Raw genomic sequence first — 19,148 nt, forward strand, 5'->3', positions numbered from 1 at the left:
TGCCTTGTGGCTGAGCATGAAATAGATATATACTAGATTATATAATTATGATATATAATAGATTATACTGTGTATAAGAGAGATACACGAGATAAAAGTTATGATTTGACGATTGTTTGTAATGACTTTCTGAAATAACATTTTTCTTGATTCATCTAAATCTTGTCCTAACATTGTTCTACTGTCAAAGACATTAAATTCATTGCAGAAAAACTAGACATTCACACTGTTTCTGTTTTATGCTCATTACAATTTAAAGAGAAATCGTTGGCCAAGCAAAATATTTGACATTGCTGCTTAGTTGACAAAGTGTGTACCCAGCTCAAATTTTAATATTTACCAGCTTAAGTTGTACTGGTTTAGGGCTCAATTAATTATATTTCCCTAGGGTTGACTTAGCCCAACGTTTATCTCTGTAAAAAAGTAAGTGTTAAAATCAATTAAATATATATATATATATATATATATATATATATATATATATATATATATATATATATGCAAGCAAATTTACTTTTGTTAAGTAAATAATTGCAATACTAAAACCCACTATGATGACATAATTTTCATTATGATATATATATATATATATATATATATATATATATATATATATATATATATATATATATATATATATAAAATAAAATAGCTATTCAATTATTCTTCAAATCCTAGGAGATGATCAGTATCTAAATGTATTAAGTTTCAAAATATTGCTTTAAATTTGACTGCAGTTTAATCATAGTTTGCTTGCATTGCCACACATGTTATTACTCCACTGATAACTGAGAGTCTAGTTCGACCCTTGACCCTGTTTGATTACATTACAAAATCTAATTCGTTTATCTTCATGGTACAATGATCAGTGTAACATATAATTTAACCACCAAAATACTATGAAATTAGAAAAAATTAAACAAGTCTACTTATTATAACTACATTGTAGCCTTTAGTGAAATTTGGATATTTGGATATTGTTGGATCAACCATGCATTAACAAACTTCACTTAATTCTACATCAATTAATGTTTTAACCTGATTTATATAATAAAACAGAAAATACTATGCATATGTAAAGCTTTTAAAAAAATAAAGGCTACTGGTGTTTCATCCTGGGGAGTGGCTTCAGTACATGCTGAAGTGATCCTCATCGGCAAGCAGTTCTTAAAGACCTGCATCACATCAACTTAGAGTTATTCTCTTCTTATTCAGGTTTTCCCCGGTAGATTATTTACAGTAGGCTACCTTTTTCTCATAACCCAAGGGATATTCCGCAACTGTTACAAATGAAGGTACTGTTGTTCTCTTTTTATTTAACCTTAGTAATGTTGATGATAAAAAATATTAACAATAATGTAAATAAATACTTTAGATTTGTAGATGTGTACAGTATATGTAGATTTAAAGTTCAGTTTCCACAGTAAGAGCCATGTCCTGATGGGACAGGTGAATAAGAAAGAAACTGAAAAGAAAGAGAATGTACATTTGTGGTTTTAAACTGACTGAACTTTGATATTGTGAAATATGAGGGAAAAACATTATGAAACATGTTTCTTAAAAATGTTAAGACACGCACCTACTTGTTAGGCTGCTCTAACACCTTCTAACACATCTATATAAAATTTATAGAACTGAATATATTTGCATCACTTTTATTTAAAAAAAATAAAAAAACATAAGCTTACTTTTCTTTTAACTGGGTGGTTGTGGTCAGACATGACAAGTTTAATACGCTGTACTGAGAGTATGTTTTCAGACACAAAGGTCTAACAGGCAAATGGTATAAGAAAATGCTTTAAGACAATTAGCAAAACAAAGTGAATAGTGAACACTTTTCTTATATTAGGAAAATCAGGAAAAAGATAGGAGGGTTGGGATAAAATTGAGTAATTTTCAGACTATAATTAGGTATAGTATTATTTTAGGGTATTTTAAATTATGTAATTCTTGAATGTTGTTAAATACTGATACTGTTAATTACATTCCTCAAGGAATCTGGTTTATTTTTATTTAGACCTTGAAAAGTACTTGTTGCAAATAAAAGTTTGTTCTTTTCTTATCCAACGTTCGTCTGGGTTCGTGCATGCCAACCTTGAAACCTAGAAGATAGGGAGGATTTTAAAAACTAAATGGGGGGTTTAGGGGTCGACCCCCAGAAAACAGAAAAAGAAAAAGACGTTATTTTCCACATTTGAATTTCAAAGATTTTAATTTTCTGTGAATATGGAGAATAGAAAATACATTTTCTCTATTAGCAGGAGCTCCGAAATAAAAATAAACATGTATGTACTACTGTGTAAAAGCCCATAAATAAATAACACAACAGACCCTGTGCAGCAATGGGCTTTATTAATAGGACATAACTACAGTATAGATTTCATCCAATATTTTAGCTTGGCAGATGAGAAACCTGACACTAAATAATCAGGTCGAATTTCAAATTCCTGATGAAATGTTTGTTTTTTTTGTTACATTTTCAATTAGTTTGCTCTATATTTTGTATTTACTGTGACACATAGGCAGCACAACTTATCCAACAAACTTCACTATTAATACATGTGGTCTTGATTTCTCTTGCCAGGGAGGTAAAAACCACCTGTTTCTGAAACGTTGTGTTCCAAAGTGAAACTTTGTGGAACTATGACAGCTGCTGATTTGTGTGCCTGTGTATATTTATTATAGATATTATTAAGATCCAAAACAGGCAAGAGCTTAAAACCTGTAATACCATTGAATATGTAAGAGGACATTATATTTTATTTGTAAAAATCCAACCAATGGAATTGAAAAAGCATTAAAGAGATAAATTAGTTTGTTATTGTTGTATGTCTTTTTGGCCGCTTCCATCGAGGGGTCGCCACAGCGGACCATTCAATCTTCACAATATCCTTCCTGACCTTCCTGATGCAACCCTCCCATTTTATTCAGGCTTGGGACCGGCAGTGCATCCAGTAGCTGAAGTTTGAGTATTTGCTGGGAATCAACACTGGGCCTTCCGCATTGGCGGCGAGAGACCTACCACTGAGCCCTCGGAGAAAAATTTGTTTTTAGGACATTACATCATGTATCATATGATTTAATGCAAAGAAGGTGGACAAACTTCTGGGGAAAAAATTTATGTGACAGAGTAGAAATGTGTTACATATACAAACGGTCATAATCACAGTCACAGTGTTTTCATATGGGTCTGGAGGGAAAAATGTTCAAGATTAATTTTTCTTCTTGCTCATCTTCTTACTTGTGTGTTACAGAAGGAACTGGCACCATACTGGAACCTTTCTGTCACAGTGCTACGAGGAAAGTTCAAGCATACTTATGACTACCGTATGTCCCTTATTTAGTGGGGGGAAATCTAAACAGCTTGTTAAAAGCACAAAAGCAGGGAATGTTTTTCTCTCTTTTTTTGTAGTAAAGGAAGTGTAAGGTAACATGAAATGTACCATGAAAACTTGAGTTTTAATGTCTTAAGCTTATACAGTATATATGTAACATTTGACCTCATCTATAACACTGAGTTTTAGAATGTTGCATGATTAAATGTAATGCAAGACACCATTGTAAATCCAATTAAGCAGCATACAGTATATTCCTACAGTTTCAGACCCGGACCTCTATGTGACCCTGTGCCTGCCCACTGCCTCAGCTTGTACTCAGAAAACCAAGACGATTAATAACTGCAAGACACCTGAGTGGAACGAGACCTTCCACTTCCATGTCTCCAGCCTAGTCAAGGTGAGTCAGGCCCTGTGAATTTCTTCCAAACCAAAGTTGCTGAGTTTGTCAATATTCAGGTACTCCTGGTCCTCCATCCTCTACCACAGTGCTGTTGAATTCTGAAATCTTATAGAACAGAGTTGAATAATTTTGTATAACATCACTAACTAACTAGTTGTTTCAGCAGCAAGACTTATAATAAGACCTCCTCTACTTCTCTAGTACCTAGTCTACTAGGTATATATAGACATAATTTCTGATATGGTAATTTTTCTGTGAGTAAAAATACTGTAAAAAAAAAAACATTTGGATAAAGTCTCTGTGTGTAAGTGTTTTATAACAGTCAAAGAGAAAACTGTAACTAAGTTTTTGACATAGGAGCTTCTTCCCTTTGCATGTGACAGTTTTTTAGTTATATAACAAGCTCTTAATATCTTCAATAAAGAGAAGAGAATCTGGAGGAGGAAAGGCTGTTTATAGCTGCTGTAACTAATTAGAGGAATAGAGGACTATGTAGAGGAACTAACTTGTTTTTTTAACTTGACATTTCACATCATTAATAATTATTATAAATAAATTAAAATGTATTCATGTACACAATAATGCCAGGTTTATGGTTTTAATACTAAAACTAAAAATTATAAAAACCTAAATCCTTATAAATGGCTTATGAAGGTCATAACATAACTGTGATACTTGAAGATTCGAGGTGAAGTTCAGATACAAGAGGGTGGTGGAAGGTGAAATCTTTCTACTTTATGTACACAATTATGTTCCCTGTAATGCACACAAACCTACCTACTGTTATATTCATGGATTTGATGTATTAAATCCAGTGCCTAATTAGGTACTGTACATAAAAAAGTATATAAACCAAATTATAATGCTTTGATGTAAACAAGTGGTCTTTTGTTCTCTCTGACAGAATGTTTTGGAGATAAAATTGTATGATAGTGACCTAGTGCTGGACGACAAATGTTCCATCATTCTGTTTGACATCAGCACCCTTAAACTGAATCAGAATGAGACAAAGGAGTTCATCACAGATGACAAGGTAAGATCATTTACAAGGTCAGGAAGGAGCAGGTATTACAAATGTACTGTAATAGAAAATACAGTAAGCTAATTAAAGTTATAGTATCCAGCAATTATAGGTTAAAGTTGATGCTCTAATAAAACAAAAGCAAAAAGTTGTAATAATTAAAAAATAATGGCAAGATGCTTTTAAGATTTGTCTCATTGTGTTTAAGTGTTATTTATATTATACACTTAAATACTTTTGTAAGCAGGTTGTTGTCTAAGTATAGACATTGCCGTGCACTGTACTGTAATGCCACATCCACAGTGTTAAATTCAATTAAAAAGTGGATTTGGATTTAATTTCAGTTGCTGGACAAGCTCTGGGTGGAATTTGACATGACAGAGAGGTAACAGCCATAGTAACACAAACATTTTTGCAAATTTTAAAATGTAACAGGTGGCGTTGTACATTTTTCACAACATGCTTATGAGTGTGCAAATAAATTTCATGAAAATTAAGCCAATGGTGCATTTAGTAGATCAATAAACATGGAGGCTAGCAGCAATTATGGTAATATATAAAGTATATTTACACTTAAGTTCCACCAATCATCAAAAAATAAGTCGATTACTGACTTTCTGCAAACTTCTGTTTTCTCTATAATAAAGCATTTGATTCAGTTACATGAATCACAAACCCACAAACTTGGTTAATCTATTTAGTATTTTTCAGTAGTTATACTTTTATATCTTTATACTTTTCACAGTTTGCACTTTGATTTTGTCAGTTATGTTCCTGTGCAATTAAAATGTCTAATTTAATTATGATTTATTTCATTACTTTATTTCTACTTACTTTTTTGCAAGTCCTATCTCTAGTTTAATTTTATTTTCTTGTGTATATATTATTCGTAATATAATTCTATTTTTCTGAGTATTTTGACCAGTCACATATGCACTTCATTGTGCGTCATACTGTGTATGGTTGTGTATATGTCGAATAAAATTTTCATTTGATTTGTTCACCTTTATATACTATACATTGCTTCTGTTACAGTCCTGAAGCTCATGCTCAGTACCTCTCTAATGGAGTCCTATTGGTAAGAAATGTAGTATTTCTTAATAAACAAATTGAAGTGATCATGTAATGTGACTTAGTAGTTTATTTTTTTCTTACTTTATTTATTTTTAATGGCATTTAAGTTGATCAATCCAGCAGATGAAGAAAGCAATAAAACATGCTATGGTGCGTTGTTTTAGGAAACCCATGTTATGATAATGAAGTGCAAGTGCAGGTGACAGGCATTTTAAATAAAGAGAATACAACAAGACCAAAAACCCCAGGTTGGAAACAAAATTCTAATAATCCTTATGAGCGACCAAGCAATCCACAAGCAACACATCAGAGACTGGGCTTAGGCAAGGGTAGGAATAAGAATAGGATCAAAGTTAAAAACCTGGAAATTTTTTTTAAAAATAGTGGCTTGGTGAGCGCACAAATGATGCAACACTTTGCAAAGAGATAAAGAAATCAGATGGCTATACAGATGCAGATGGCATACACAGAACAATTAATGAAAAAACTAAAAACACCTGTCACTTATTAAAACACATGAAATAGTGTTGTGAAAAAATCTATTTAGAACCAAGGAGACATCAGTTATGAGTAAAATAGACAACATTTTTTAAAGCTTTGCAGAAGGGTCCTGTAGATCAATATCTACATTTACATTCACGCATTAATCAGATGCTCTTACCCAGAGTGACTTACAGTCACAAGAATACAGTCTAGATGCATGTATTCTTGATTGAGAGATGGTGGGACCAGCTAAGCAGTGTTGGAGGATTGGAGGGTATGTGGTGCAGGGTGGGGTGTGTGATAAGGTAAGAACTTAGAGATAAGGGGTGCTGGAATCCTGGGAAACTTAGGAAGGTTGAAAACAAGCCATGCATTTTGTATCAGCTAAAGAGGACAAATAGTGCACAGAGGCAGACCTGCAAGTGGAGAGAAATGGGTGGATTCCTCTGATGTTATCAACAAGAGCAAAGTTAGCCATTTATGGGGAAAATAATGTGGACAGTGATTAAAGAGAGATTGTAAGACGAATCACCTGAACAGCAGTTAAGTTTTACTTAAATTTAGTTTTAGCTGACCAGGACAAAATGTTTGCTAGACATGCTGAGATCCCCCACTTGCAAACCTAAGTGTCTGAGGGAGGAAAGAAGAGAATGAGTTGAGTGTCATTCGCAAAAAATGGTATGAAAAGCTGTGCGAGGATATGACCTCACCAAGAGATCAGGTATAGAGGTAGAACTGAAAAGGACCAAGTAATGAGCCGTCTGGGACACTGGTGGAGAGTCTGCATGGAGCAGATGTGGATCCCCTCCATATCACCTCATACAACCAATCTTCTAGATTAAATGCAGAGAGTTTGCAATGCGTGCAAACACATTTGTTTATATGCGGGCAGCTGGGGATATCTGTCTCTCCTAATCTGACTTGTTGCTATATACAAGATTAAAAGAACAGGACTTTCTGTACTCTTAACGCTACCCATATCATCTGCCTAAACATGCACAATACGGTCACATACATAAAAACTATGATAGGAGATGTTCTTCACTCTAAGATGATTACACCATAACCTATAACACTATAATCAGTAGTTAAATACATCATCAGATCATATAATTAAGTTTTTCCCTTTCAGAAAGACCTGGGTAGAAAAAGTACAAGAAATACACATCATATGTATACAAACCATAATGCAATATGAAGATTTCTACAGTTGAGCTGTCAAGCAGCTTGTTATCACAGCTCTAAACAAATTCAGTTTTTTTATTCTCTCCTGAGTTTTGAAAGAATGCAGCTGGTCATGTTATAGAGAAACCACAAAGCAGCTTGACAGTCAAAAACATTGAAGTTGCAGCTTGACCACAAACTTACAAAGCACTGACACTGGAGATTCTATCTAAAAATGCACATATTAAAAAACTATATTGTGCTTATCCAACAAATAGTACCTATGGAAATTGTTAGTATGGAAGCCAAGCCAGAAGTTTGTTTGCTGTTAGAGAAACTAAATTAACCTTTTAAACAATCAGAATGAAGAATTTAGCAGCACTATATGAATAATGTCATATGTTTAGTCAACCCTGGTAGAGAATTGCAGAATTGTGTTCATTAATCAGCAGAATGTAACATCAGTAGTCAGGTACATAGTCACATTCAGTATATGCAGAGGCAAAACAGTTCTTTTAAGTTGCATATTACAGTAGGTACATATATTAGAATATTAAAATGGTTTTACCATTTATTTATTATTATTATTATTTTATTTTTATTATTATAATTTTTTTTTTTTACTATTTTTAAATGGAAACTTAATGTTGTATGATTATGGATCAAAACCTTTTCTGATTCTCCTGACGGAACAAATGAAAGAACTCTGTAAGTAATGCAGCTTTTTTGTTCTAACAGTGTACTGTAATAATTAATACATTTCAATAGCACATAGCATATATAGTACATACAAAACATTTGGCAGCAAAACAAGATAAATGTAATTTACAGACATTTATTCATTTTGACAGATTTTTTTTTTTTTCTGACATGCAAGTTTTGAGTTTTCATGTTTTAAACAAACCACGACATGTAGCAGACGCATTTCAGACCAAAAGCTAAAACGTACTGAAAAATCAATTGAATCCATTCTTTTTTATGTGATCAGTGAAGCAAACCTACAAGATGTGCAAAAGAGGTGGTTGTCATCATCAACTAAATATGTTCAGTGGATTTTTGAACAATGTAGAAGCAGAGAAAATGGATTTTTATAGTCTATTATTGGCACATGTTACCACATCATCAATGGAGCACAAGTATACATTGCTTATGTCTGCAATAGGTTATGTGACAAAAGACGCAAAATTATAAGAGATGCAGAAAAACCTTTGACAAAATACTTTGGCATTTGTGCGTGTGACTCAAATAAAACATGTTCAAAATATTCTCTATCAGTTTGTGACTTTCAATTTGCAGTACTATCAAGTTGCTTGATATGGTACTAAAATATCATTTAAATTTTGTGTAAATAATATGTTTTTCTCATTTTATCTTAAACTGAATAATATGGACAGCTCATATATTTTGTGATTTTAGGCTGCACCTTTGTCTACTGTCGAGGTAAAGTTGGACAACCTCCCTGCCAATGGTAAGGAAATAGAACAGGTCACAGTTTAAACATTTGGGCTAGTATGCATATAGCATACAGTAGCATTAACTTGTATAATGTCTGTTCCTATTAGTTAAACAGAACATGCTGTTAAAGTTGCATGGAGCACATAATGAAGTTCAAACAATCTCAACATCAGAGGGAAGCGGCCTCATACAGGCTATTCGATACTGCATCAATAAAAACCTGGCAACCCAGATTGAACTCTTAATGGTACAGTTTGTGTTACATCACCACATTTTATTTACGTACTTAAGTTTTTTACGTTTTATTTACACTTAAGAAGGCTTAGAATAATTTCTCATCAATGATGAAGAACCGAGTGCTAAAATTTATAGTATAGTGTACGATGTTTTTTAAATTTTTTGTTGCTTACCTGTTTTGTATGATCTGTTTTGGACTATAAGGGAAAAAATAATGAAATCCCACCAGCAGTTCCTGTAACCAAGTTTGGACCCACAAGTGAATTTACACTTGTTCTTCCTGTGGCAGAGGTGATTTTTAACATTTACATTACACATGCCAATCTCAATATATCTCAATCTATCCTAAAAATCTAAACCTAAACCAAATCTAAAAAACAGAAACCACAAGTTTACCATTTTCAGTGTCAGTTCAAAATTGTGCATATTTCCTTATCACCTATGCAATACTCCACATCACAGGTTTCCAATCCTAGTACTGCAGGACCCCCTGCCCTGCAGATTTTAGTCTTTTTCCTGATCTAGCACACTGTGGGATGTATTATAGTTTACTATGGTGAACTATAGTACATACCATAATCTAGCATGTAGCCAAGAATGTAGCCTATAGAACCATGTTTTATAGTGTGGTATATGTACTATATCAGCAAATAAGTAACAATGATGTCAAAGTAATATCGTACCGTATACTGTATTCTGTATCACCTGCAAAATTTCTTAAATTTTCTTAAAAAACCTTTAAATTGATATTTATACTAAATATTCATATTAAAACATCCATATATCTAGAGAGGAGTCTGCCTACCGGACATTAACTCCCATCTCTCTTCACCGGAAGAAGAGACTCAAAAAGGTCAAAAACATAATGGAAACATCTCACCCTGGCCACCCTTTGTTTGAGCTGCTGCCATCAGGCAGGACCACAAGGCCAAGGACAAATAGATTAAAAAACTATTTTAATCACAATGCTGTTGCTGCTTTGAATACCGCTGGAACGAACTAGAATGTGTGATATGTTAGTGGAAAAGTGGCAGGATGATTGTGTGTGTATGATTATAGCCCTTTAACACGATAATCCCTGACATCCTTTCGTCCAAACTCCTACACCTTTCTGTACCTCCTGCCATTTGTCAGGGGACCACCAGCTTCATGGCAGGCAGGAAACAGCAGGTGAGGCTTTAAGTTGTTGTTACTTCTAGCGCATAGTCATTAGCACTGGTGCTCCGCAAGAATGTGTCCTCTCCCCTCTGCTATTCTTCCTGTACACTAATGTACTGCATGTCCGAAGACTCAGCTGTTAAACTCCTAAAATTTGCAGATGACACTACACTCATTGGACTCATCCAAGATGGTGACAAATCTTCATTTCAGCCGGAGGTAGAACACCAAGTGCTTTGGTGCAGTCAGAACAATCTGGAGCTGATAACACTCAAAACTGTGGAGATGACAGTGGACTTTAGAAGACTGCCTTCAACACTACTCCTCCTCACCATCTACAACAACCCTGCAGACTCTACAACTCTGATCCAGAACAACAATAAGACAGCAACACTATCTTATCAGTGTAAGCACAAGAACTTGGACTTAAATGTCTCAAAGACCAGGGAGATGGTGGTGGACTTCAGGAAAAGTGAGCAGGACTCCCAGTACACTCTGCTCAAGATAAACGGGACTCTTGTGGAGAGGGTGACCAGCTACAAGTATCTGGGAGTTGATATCTTTGAGGACTTGTCCTGGTCACTTCATATTTCTTCACTGGTGAAGAAAGCTAGGCAGCGCTTGTCTGTACTACCTTAGACAACTTAGAAAGTTCAGGATCTCTGGAAGTCTGAGTAAAACCTTATACAGTACACCTCGATCATCCAATTTGTTGTCTCTGGGAATATTACCATCTGGTATGGGAACATTAACATCTGGTATGGGAATAGCAGCTCCCAGGACATAAAAGACTTGAAGAGAATGATTAGGTGTGCTGAGCGCATCACCAGGACTGAATTTACAGGACGTTTACAGTACATCAGGAAGTGCAGGTCCAGGGGACAGCGCATTATAAAAGATATTCACCACCCTAGTCATAATCTGTTTTAGTGTCTGCCATCTGGTAATAGACTCCGGTCACTCAGGGCATGTACGGAAAGACTGAACAGTAGCTTTTCCCACCAGGCTATAGGGGCAATAAATACTTAACCTCACCAATGACCGACAAATTCAGCACAGAGTCACTTTAACACAAGTTACTTTATCAAATACTGTTGCACTGGTTTCACATTTTTACAACAACATTCTTTATGATTTTATATTTATACTATATTGTATATTATTTATTTCACTGTCTCCTTAGTCTATTTTTATTTTGTACATACTTAAAAAACAAAAAATCTGAGTCTGGAGTTTGTTGCATTGCATTTTACTACTCTTGTACTTGTACAACCATGTATGTGACAAATCAAATTCTTGAATCTTGAACTTATGGGAACTCAACATCAACCCAGCAGAAAATGTACTTCTTGCGCCAACTAAGGAAGCATGGTCTGCCATAGAAGCTGCTGAAACAGTTTTAGAGTCATTGAGTCTGTGCTCATCCATCACTGTCCGGTTTGGGGCAGCAACAAAACAGGACAGCAACAGACTGCAGAATACAGTATAAACTGCAGAAGAAAAAAAACATTGGCGCTCCCCTGCCCCCTCTCCATGACTTGTACTGTACAACACCCAGGAAACAGGCAGGAAAAATTTCTACAGACCCCTCACACCCAGGACAAAACCATTTTCACCTCTAACCTTCTGACAGGCGCTCAGGAACTATGCACCCCGGGGGGTAGGGGTAGTCCTTGTTTTTGTGGCTACTGTTTTGGGATGATGTCAGCACGTAGCACATTGTTTTTTGGTTTGCACTGAAGGTACAACACTTAATTTCGTTGCACTTGTGTAATGACAATAAAGATTCTATTATATTCGGTTCTATTCTAAAAATAACCTAAACCAAAACCAACTAAAGCTAAAAAAGTTTTTACTTTCTCACACCCACTCTGTCTTTCAGCTTATATGAAATAATGTGACAAAAACTGATGATGCATGAGATTTCATAATTTTCATGTTGAATGCAAGATCGCGTGCTGAAAAAGTTTGTTTTTCTCCACAGGAAATGGTAAATTTACATTTGAACACAGTGGACAGGTACTGCTTTAAATTATAATTATTATTATATACACATCTGCGAGGTTTGTCAGTGAGACATCATGATGACATGAAGTCATTTTTATTCCTTTAGGAAATTTCAATACTTATATGACAAGCTTCATCAGGTTTACAGAATGGTGGAAAATAAACATGAAGTGATTAAATAACACGTACTGTTCCACCATTTACAATAACTGATGTTGGCCCTCGGATGATAATATTGGAAAATAATGAAATTTCTGCAAGAGTCGTGAATATTTTACTTAATCCTTACATTTGGGCATTTGGCAGAAATTGTGATTATACGTAATCTGGTATGTGTCTGTGTGTATCGTTCTTTATGTAGCCCTGAGGAGGACATGAAGGTGCGTCTGGATTTTGACATACCAGCAGAAGAAAAGGCATTTCTGGTGAAAAGGATGGAGGTGGTGTCTCGTGCACTGCAGACATTTTTAAACCTTAAAACTCCTCCAAATCCCTCCAAGGTATGACTTTGTCTATAACTTTGTAATTTGACATTCTTACAGAGTTCCTCAGGGTTTCTCAGACAAAACCAATGAAGTTAAATAGGGCAATGAGACCTGTACTATACGATAAAGAATGTCATGTGTGCAAACAGTACATACTAACCATAAAAAGGTGTGTGTGTGTGTGTGTGTGTGTGTGTGTGTGTGTGTGTGTGTGTGTGTGTGTGTTTAGGTGCCGATTGTGGCAGTGGTGTGTTCAGGAGGCGGCTCCAGGTCCATGACAGGCACATACGGCTCTTTAAAAGGACTGCAGAGCCTCGGCCTGCTCGATGTCATCACCTACATCACCTCTGTGTCTGGCTCCACCTGGTGGGTGTGTGTAAAATAGCAGCATTGAAATCTTATGCAGTGAAAAAGTATTATTTTTTGTATATTTGTCACACCTAAATGATTGGGATAATCAAACAAATTTTTAATACTACACAAAGATAAATCAAGTAAATACAGAATGCAGTTTTTAAATGATAATTTAATTTGTATAGGAAAAAAGAGCTGTCTAAACCGACCTGACCCTATTTGAAAAAGTAAACTTCCCCAAACCTCAATCGTTAAATTTAAATTATCTCTGATTTCTTCCAGACCTGTTAAATCAAGTAATCACTTAAATAACTTGGAAACATGTCAAGTACTCTTACATCATGCAGTGATGTAAAGGAACAGACGAGAAACAAAGTAATTGACAAGAATCAGAACAAGATCTAAAGACATGCAGGCCTCACTTGCCTAAGTTAAGGTCAGTGTTCATGATTCAACAATAAGAAAAAGACTGAGCAAAAATGGCAACCATGGTCCATGGACTTTTGGGCAAATATTCTGTGAAATGATAAAGTTTTACTTTTTGGAAGGTGTGTGTTCAGTTACATCTTATATTTAAAAAAAAAAGAGAAAAACAGTGTGATGGTCTGTGGATGCATTGCAGCTTCAGGACCTGGACGACTTGTTGTAATTGATGGAACCATGAATTGGGTGCTCTCCCAGAAAATCCTGAGGGAGAATGTCTGGCCATTATTTCATGACCTCAAGAGCATTTGAGCATTGATTTGGGTTATGCAGCAGGATAATGATCCCAAACACACCAGCATGGCCATCTCTGAATGGATCAAATTCAGAACCATTAAATTAAAGATGTTTGGTTTTTCGAGTGGCCTAGTTAAAGTCTGGACTTAAATCCAATTGAGATCCTTAAACAGGCTGTTCATGCTCAAGAACCCTCCAATGTGGCTGAATTGAAACAATTCAAATAGTTAAAAGCCTTCCATTGAATAATTACCGCAGTGATTAATGTGGTTCCGCTGACAACAAATTTAACCCCAACTGATTCAGTGAGCAGCTTCTTATTTCTTAAACAACCACGTGAGAAGACACATCCTGTGATATTGGCAGAGATTTTATTTTGTTTCAGAAGCATCAAGGTATTGTCCTGCAATAAAGTAAAAAATAAAAATAAAAAATAAAAATAAGGAGATTGCTGAAACTACTGGGATTGGGTTGATAACTGTAAAGCACATTATAAAAAAACCTAGAACCATCATCTTCCTGGGAGAAATGTGGAAAAACATCCTGAATGATTATAATGGGAAATCACAAAAAAAAAAAAAATACTGCTATGTTTAGTAATGAAATTGAGAGAATTTTCACATGCCAAGAGAACTCAATGGATTGCGACTAAAGAGCTGTGTAGCATTAAGAAAATCACAAAAAATGGCTTCAATTTGCTAGGGAGCATAAAGAATGGACTGTGGAGCAATGGGAAAAGGGTCATATGGTCTGATGAGTCCAGATTTACCCTGATCTAAAGTTACCCTGCACAGTAATACAGTAAGAGAGGTGGATAAAGTTCTGCATCCATCATGCCTAATGCCTAGTAAAGTAGTATGGATATTATGCATCTGAACTGATTAAGTTTGTGTTCCATATCTTTCTCTTTATGTATGCAAAATATTATTTCTTTTCTTTTTTTGTTTAAGGACCAATGCAAGCCTCTACTCAGACCCATTTTGGTCAAAGGGAGGCCTGGACAAAGCAATAGAATCTGCACAGAAGGAGCTGTCTAAGAGCACAGCAAGTCTGTTCTTACCTGCACAGCTGTACCTTTATCACTCCGAGCTGCAGAAAAGGGAGAAAGAAGGCTACTCAGTCTCACTCATCGATACCTGGGGACTCATTATAGAACAGCTTGTCTTTGGGAAGGTCTGCTTTCATACAGTTTATACCACAGTACTGTTGATTTCACAGCAGCTTCAACTAATCGCAGGATTATACACAGGCTTGTTTTAAATGTTATCGTTTCTAGCGTAATGGCTAATTCACATGGACTCAGATATTTAGACATTACATATAGAGCGATTACAAATCATGTGTAACCTTTGATGGTAAATAATATTTTTGCTCCAGAAACAAACAGGTACACTGTCTGACCAAAAGATGTCAGTCTTTGAGGGCCAGAATCCGCTTCCAATCTACACAGGAGTGAACATGAAGAAGGGAGCCAATGGAGGCTTAGTGCCTGGTAAAGACTGCACATTAACACCGTCACTTTTACAGTATTTTTAGATCTGAACTCTGATGTCATTTGGTACAGCCTTTTATTCAATTCATTTTGTCGATTACAGAGTGGTGCGAGTTTACCCCATTCGAGGTGGGGTTCTCCAAATATGGAGCTTTTGTTCCCGCAGAAAATTTTGGAAGTGAGTTCTACCTGGGTCATGTGGTTAAGAAGCTGCCAGAAACGCGCATCTCCTTTCTTCTGGGTCGGTGCTGAATTAGTTATAGATTTTCAGGCATAAACTCCATTAGCCATGTTACTTGTTGTATTGTCTAACACTAATTGAATTGCATGTGTATAGGTATGTGGAGCAGTGTTTTTTCTGCTAACCTGATGCAGCTCTGGACAGCTTTTTCTGGTGTAATACCTTCCTGGGCTTCCTGGCTGGTAGACAAAGTTGACATACTTGGTACTACACCTTAGTTCCAGACTTGTTCGTATTATATTCGTTGTCTTCGGCATTCTCATCAGGAACTAGCTAATCATTTTGATTTATACATATTTTTCACATTTCATACAAATTTCCAAAATATTCCTTTGATTGTGCAAAGCTGCTTTGCAAAAACGACAATTGTTAAAAGCGCTATACAAATAAAATTGAAAAGAAAAAAGCATTTTTGCACAGTTGAATAAAACAAAGGCATGATTCAGCTATGAATGATTCTGACCTCTACCATAATCACATACAATCAGTGCTATAAACTGAAAAAAAAGAAAAAAAATTTGGCATTTGACCTTTGTACTGTATACCACCACATTAAAATTTGAAATGAAACACTCAAGATGTTAGTGAAGACATTTAGCCTTTAATTCATGGGGTTTGAGATGCTTTGCCAGGTTTTTACTGTAGCTGCCTTTAGCTGATGCTTATTTGTGGGTCTTTTTGCCTTTAATTTTGTCTTTAACAAGTGACATGGCCAATAAAGAATATCCAATTTATTTGCATGGCTTAGGTTTTACTGTATGTTTTGAGTCAGTATCCAGTGGCACTATAAAGCAACAATATGAGCTGTTCCTTTCTTTCTCCACACTTTAATTTTGGTTTCATCAGTCCAAAAATCTAAAGTCTAATTTGGTCTTTTTGATCTTGACTATTATCAGTGGTTTGCACCTTGTTGTGAATAATCTGTATTTACTTCTTAAAGCTGTCTCTTGACTTTGACAATGACATGTCTACCTCCTTAAGAATGTTCTTAACTTGGCAAGATGATGTGAAAGGGCTGTTTTTCACCATGGACACAGTTCTGGGGTCCATCCACTTTAGTTGTCTTCCCTGGTTTTCCATGCTTTTTTTTTTTATTTTTTTTTTACTGTTGCTGAACCAGTTAATTCCTTCTTTAAAGGAATGTTCCAAACTGTTGTATTGGTCAATCCCAGAGTTTTGCCTATTTTGCTGATGGGTTTATTTAGTTTTCAGCCTAATGATGGTCTTCTTACCTTGCATAGAAACCTGATGTGAACAGCTATCAAATGCAAATGTACAGTACTGTAATACCCAGGGCTTTAATCTCCTTGATGAGCCATATGCTTCATTATTTTTGACCCCCCAAAAATGTGTGCGTGTATAAAAATAGCTTAATGCCAAAGGCGAGGACCAAATTGTAGGTTAAGTCAGTTTTTTTTTGTAAAGGCTAAACTATCACCTCATGCATGTGCTTAGCCCAATACCCACACACAAATATTAGTTTGGACTTGAAAATAACCCTGTAATCATCTATCTTCTAAAAGAGTAGACACTGATTATTTTATCTGTCCTGAAGAGACAGATAATAAATCTCCGACATTGGATACTGTGCGGATCAGTCCAGAGGCTTCAGTGCTGAACAGCTTTCTGAATTATTGCCCCATTGTCAGTAGTGTGTATAACTTCCTGAAAGGATTCTCCATCCACAACTTGTACAGAAAATGTCCAGGATTCAACACCACTAATGGTCAGATTTTTTTTTACTTGAATATTTTACAATTTCATTATTATGCCTACAGTAAGTATATATATATATTATAAGTGTGATTTAATGCTTTACATCTACTTGACCATGGATTTTATATTTTTCTTTCTCTTCGAATGAATGCTCTTTAGAGTCACACCCAGATGCATTTCCAAACAAGCTCACCCCTGCGGACTCCACTCTAGGCTTGGTGGATTCAGCATTTGCCATTAACATGGGTTTCCCTCCTGTGCTACGGCCCCACAGACATGCTGATGTCATTCTGTGCCTCGAAAATAGCTGGGATGTGGATTCTTTAACGGTGAGATAAGGGGAGAAAAGTTAGACTTTGTGGGGTATTCTTTGGGGTAATAGTTTATTTTACAAAAAAAATAATGCACAGTAAAGTTTACGTGCATTTATCATATATCAGATGCAGTGTTGGGTGTAAATCGCTACAAGCGTTACTTGGATTACTTTTTTGATCTAACCAGTAATCTAATGCATTAGGTCTACCATTTACGTGCTCAGTTGTTTAGGTTTTTTTTTTTAAATGTAATCCATTATTCAGACAATTTATGTAATGCATGAGGCAGACAGCAGTCATTCCCAATCCGTTAGTGTGTGTGTATGTAAGTCGTCCTACAAGGCACACCTCAAATAATAATTTAATAATTCATCAATGTCTTTGTTATCTGAAAGAAAATTAAGATGTGATAAATGTAGCAGTATAGGCTGGTGTGTATTTGTATAGCTCCACTTGTGGTTGTACATAAACCATTTTAAATGTTGTCCACAGCTAATGCTAAATATTAAGAAACACATAATTGTAGTAATGTATTTCTAATGTGTATGTGCAACAGACCCTGAAGAAGACTCAGCAATACTGCAGTGACCACAAGTTACCATTCCCAAACATAGATATCACAAAGTACAAATCTGAGCCAGCCAGGGAAGTGTATGTGTTTGAAGATGAGAAGAATCCTGATGCTCCTATCGTGATCTGTTTTCCACTGGTCAACGTCTCCTTCAAAGAGTATAAAGCACCAGGTAAAGAAAACATTCATCAACTTTGCTACAGGTTTTTGGGGAATTGAGTTTTGATGTGTTATAATTTCCTGGGTCGTCATCCAGACTGTGATTGACCAGACATCTCCTGAACAAGACAATAAAAGGATAGAGTCAAAGTGTAGCTACTGTACTTATGCTTTTGTAATTATGAAACACCTTATTTAAACATTATTGGTGGTAGATCACTCCTTACGTGTGTCACTGCAGGAATAAAGAGAGGAGACGATGAGCTAAATGAAGGAAATATTGATGTGAGCTCCAGCAACTCTCCATACAATACCATCAACCTTACATTTAAGTCGGAAGACTTCCGAAGACTGGTGGACCTCACCTCCTACAACATTGTGAACAACATAAAAGTCATCAGAAAGATACTGAAAAAAGCTCTAAACAAAAAAATGACTTCAAAAAATTGCATACTAGCATAACCAGTGGGATAAGGAATTTTACTTTACAGTGGTTGTGTTGTGTATTTTGGTCAAATCAGTTGAGAAGAAAAGATGTGTTTTAAAACAGCATTAAAACGATCTTAATATTTTTTTCTACAGTTGAAGTATTCATATACTCCAATTATAATGAACTACTTTATAATTAACATAAATAGACACTTCCTTGTGGCACAGCATAATAGAAGGGCACATAATTTTCCTTTGATTATGTAAAGCTGCTTGGTGACAATGACTATTGCTTAAAGCACTCTACAAATAAATTTAAATTGAATTTTA

At 35.4% G+C, this 19,148-nt stretch overlaps 1 protein-coding gene across 1 annotated transcript; it reads left to right on the forward strand.

Moving 5' to 3' along the window:
- Positions 1–1,215: 1,215 nt before the first annotated feature.
- On the forward strand, positions 1,216–19,148 carry LOC128536076 (cytosolic phospholipase A2 zeta-like). Its single transcript, XM_053510232.1, has 20 exons — positions 1,216–1,295; positions 3,255–3,327; positions 3,599–3,735; positions 4,643–4,771; positions 5,104–5,144; positions 5,795–5,837; positions 8,897–8,948; positions 9,043–9,182; positions 9,377–9,463; positions 12,315–12,349; positions 12,699–12,837; positions 13,052–13,188; positions 14,847–15,069; positions 15,274–15,388; positions 15,492–15,629; positions 15,726–15,833; positions 17,185–17,355; positions 17,505–17,674; positions 18,216–18,402; positions 18,631–19,148. The coding sequence occupies exons 1-20, from the start codon at positions 1,290–1,292 to the stop codon at positions 18,849–18,851; spliced, it is 2,352 nt and encodes a 783-aa protein (XP_053366207.1). The 5' UTR covers positions 1,216–1,289; the 3' UTR covers positions 18,852–19,148.

Source organism: Clarias gariepinus, chromosome 13 (genome assembly GCF_024256425.1).
Source record: "Clarias gariepinus isolate MV-2021 ecotype Netherlands chromosome 13, CGAR_prim_01v2, whole genome shotgun sequence".
Classification (NCBI taxonomy): Eukaryota; Metazoa; Chordata; class Actinopteri; order Siluriformes; family Clariidae; genus Clarias; species Clarias gariepinus.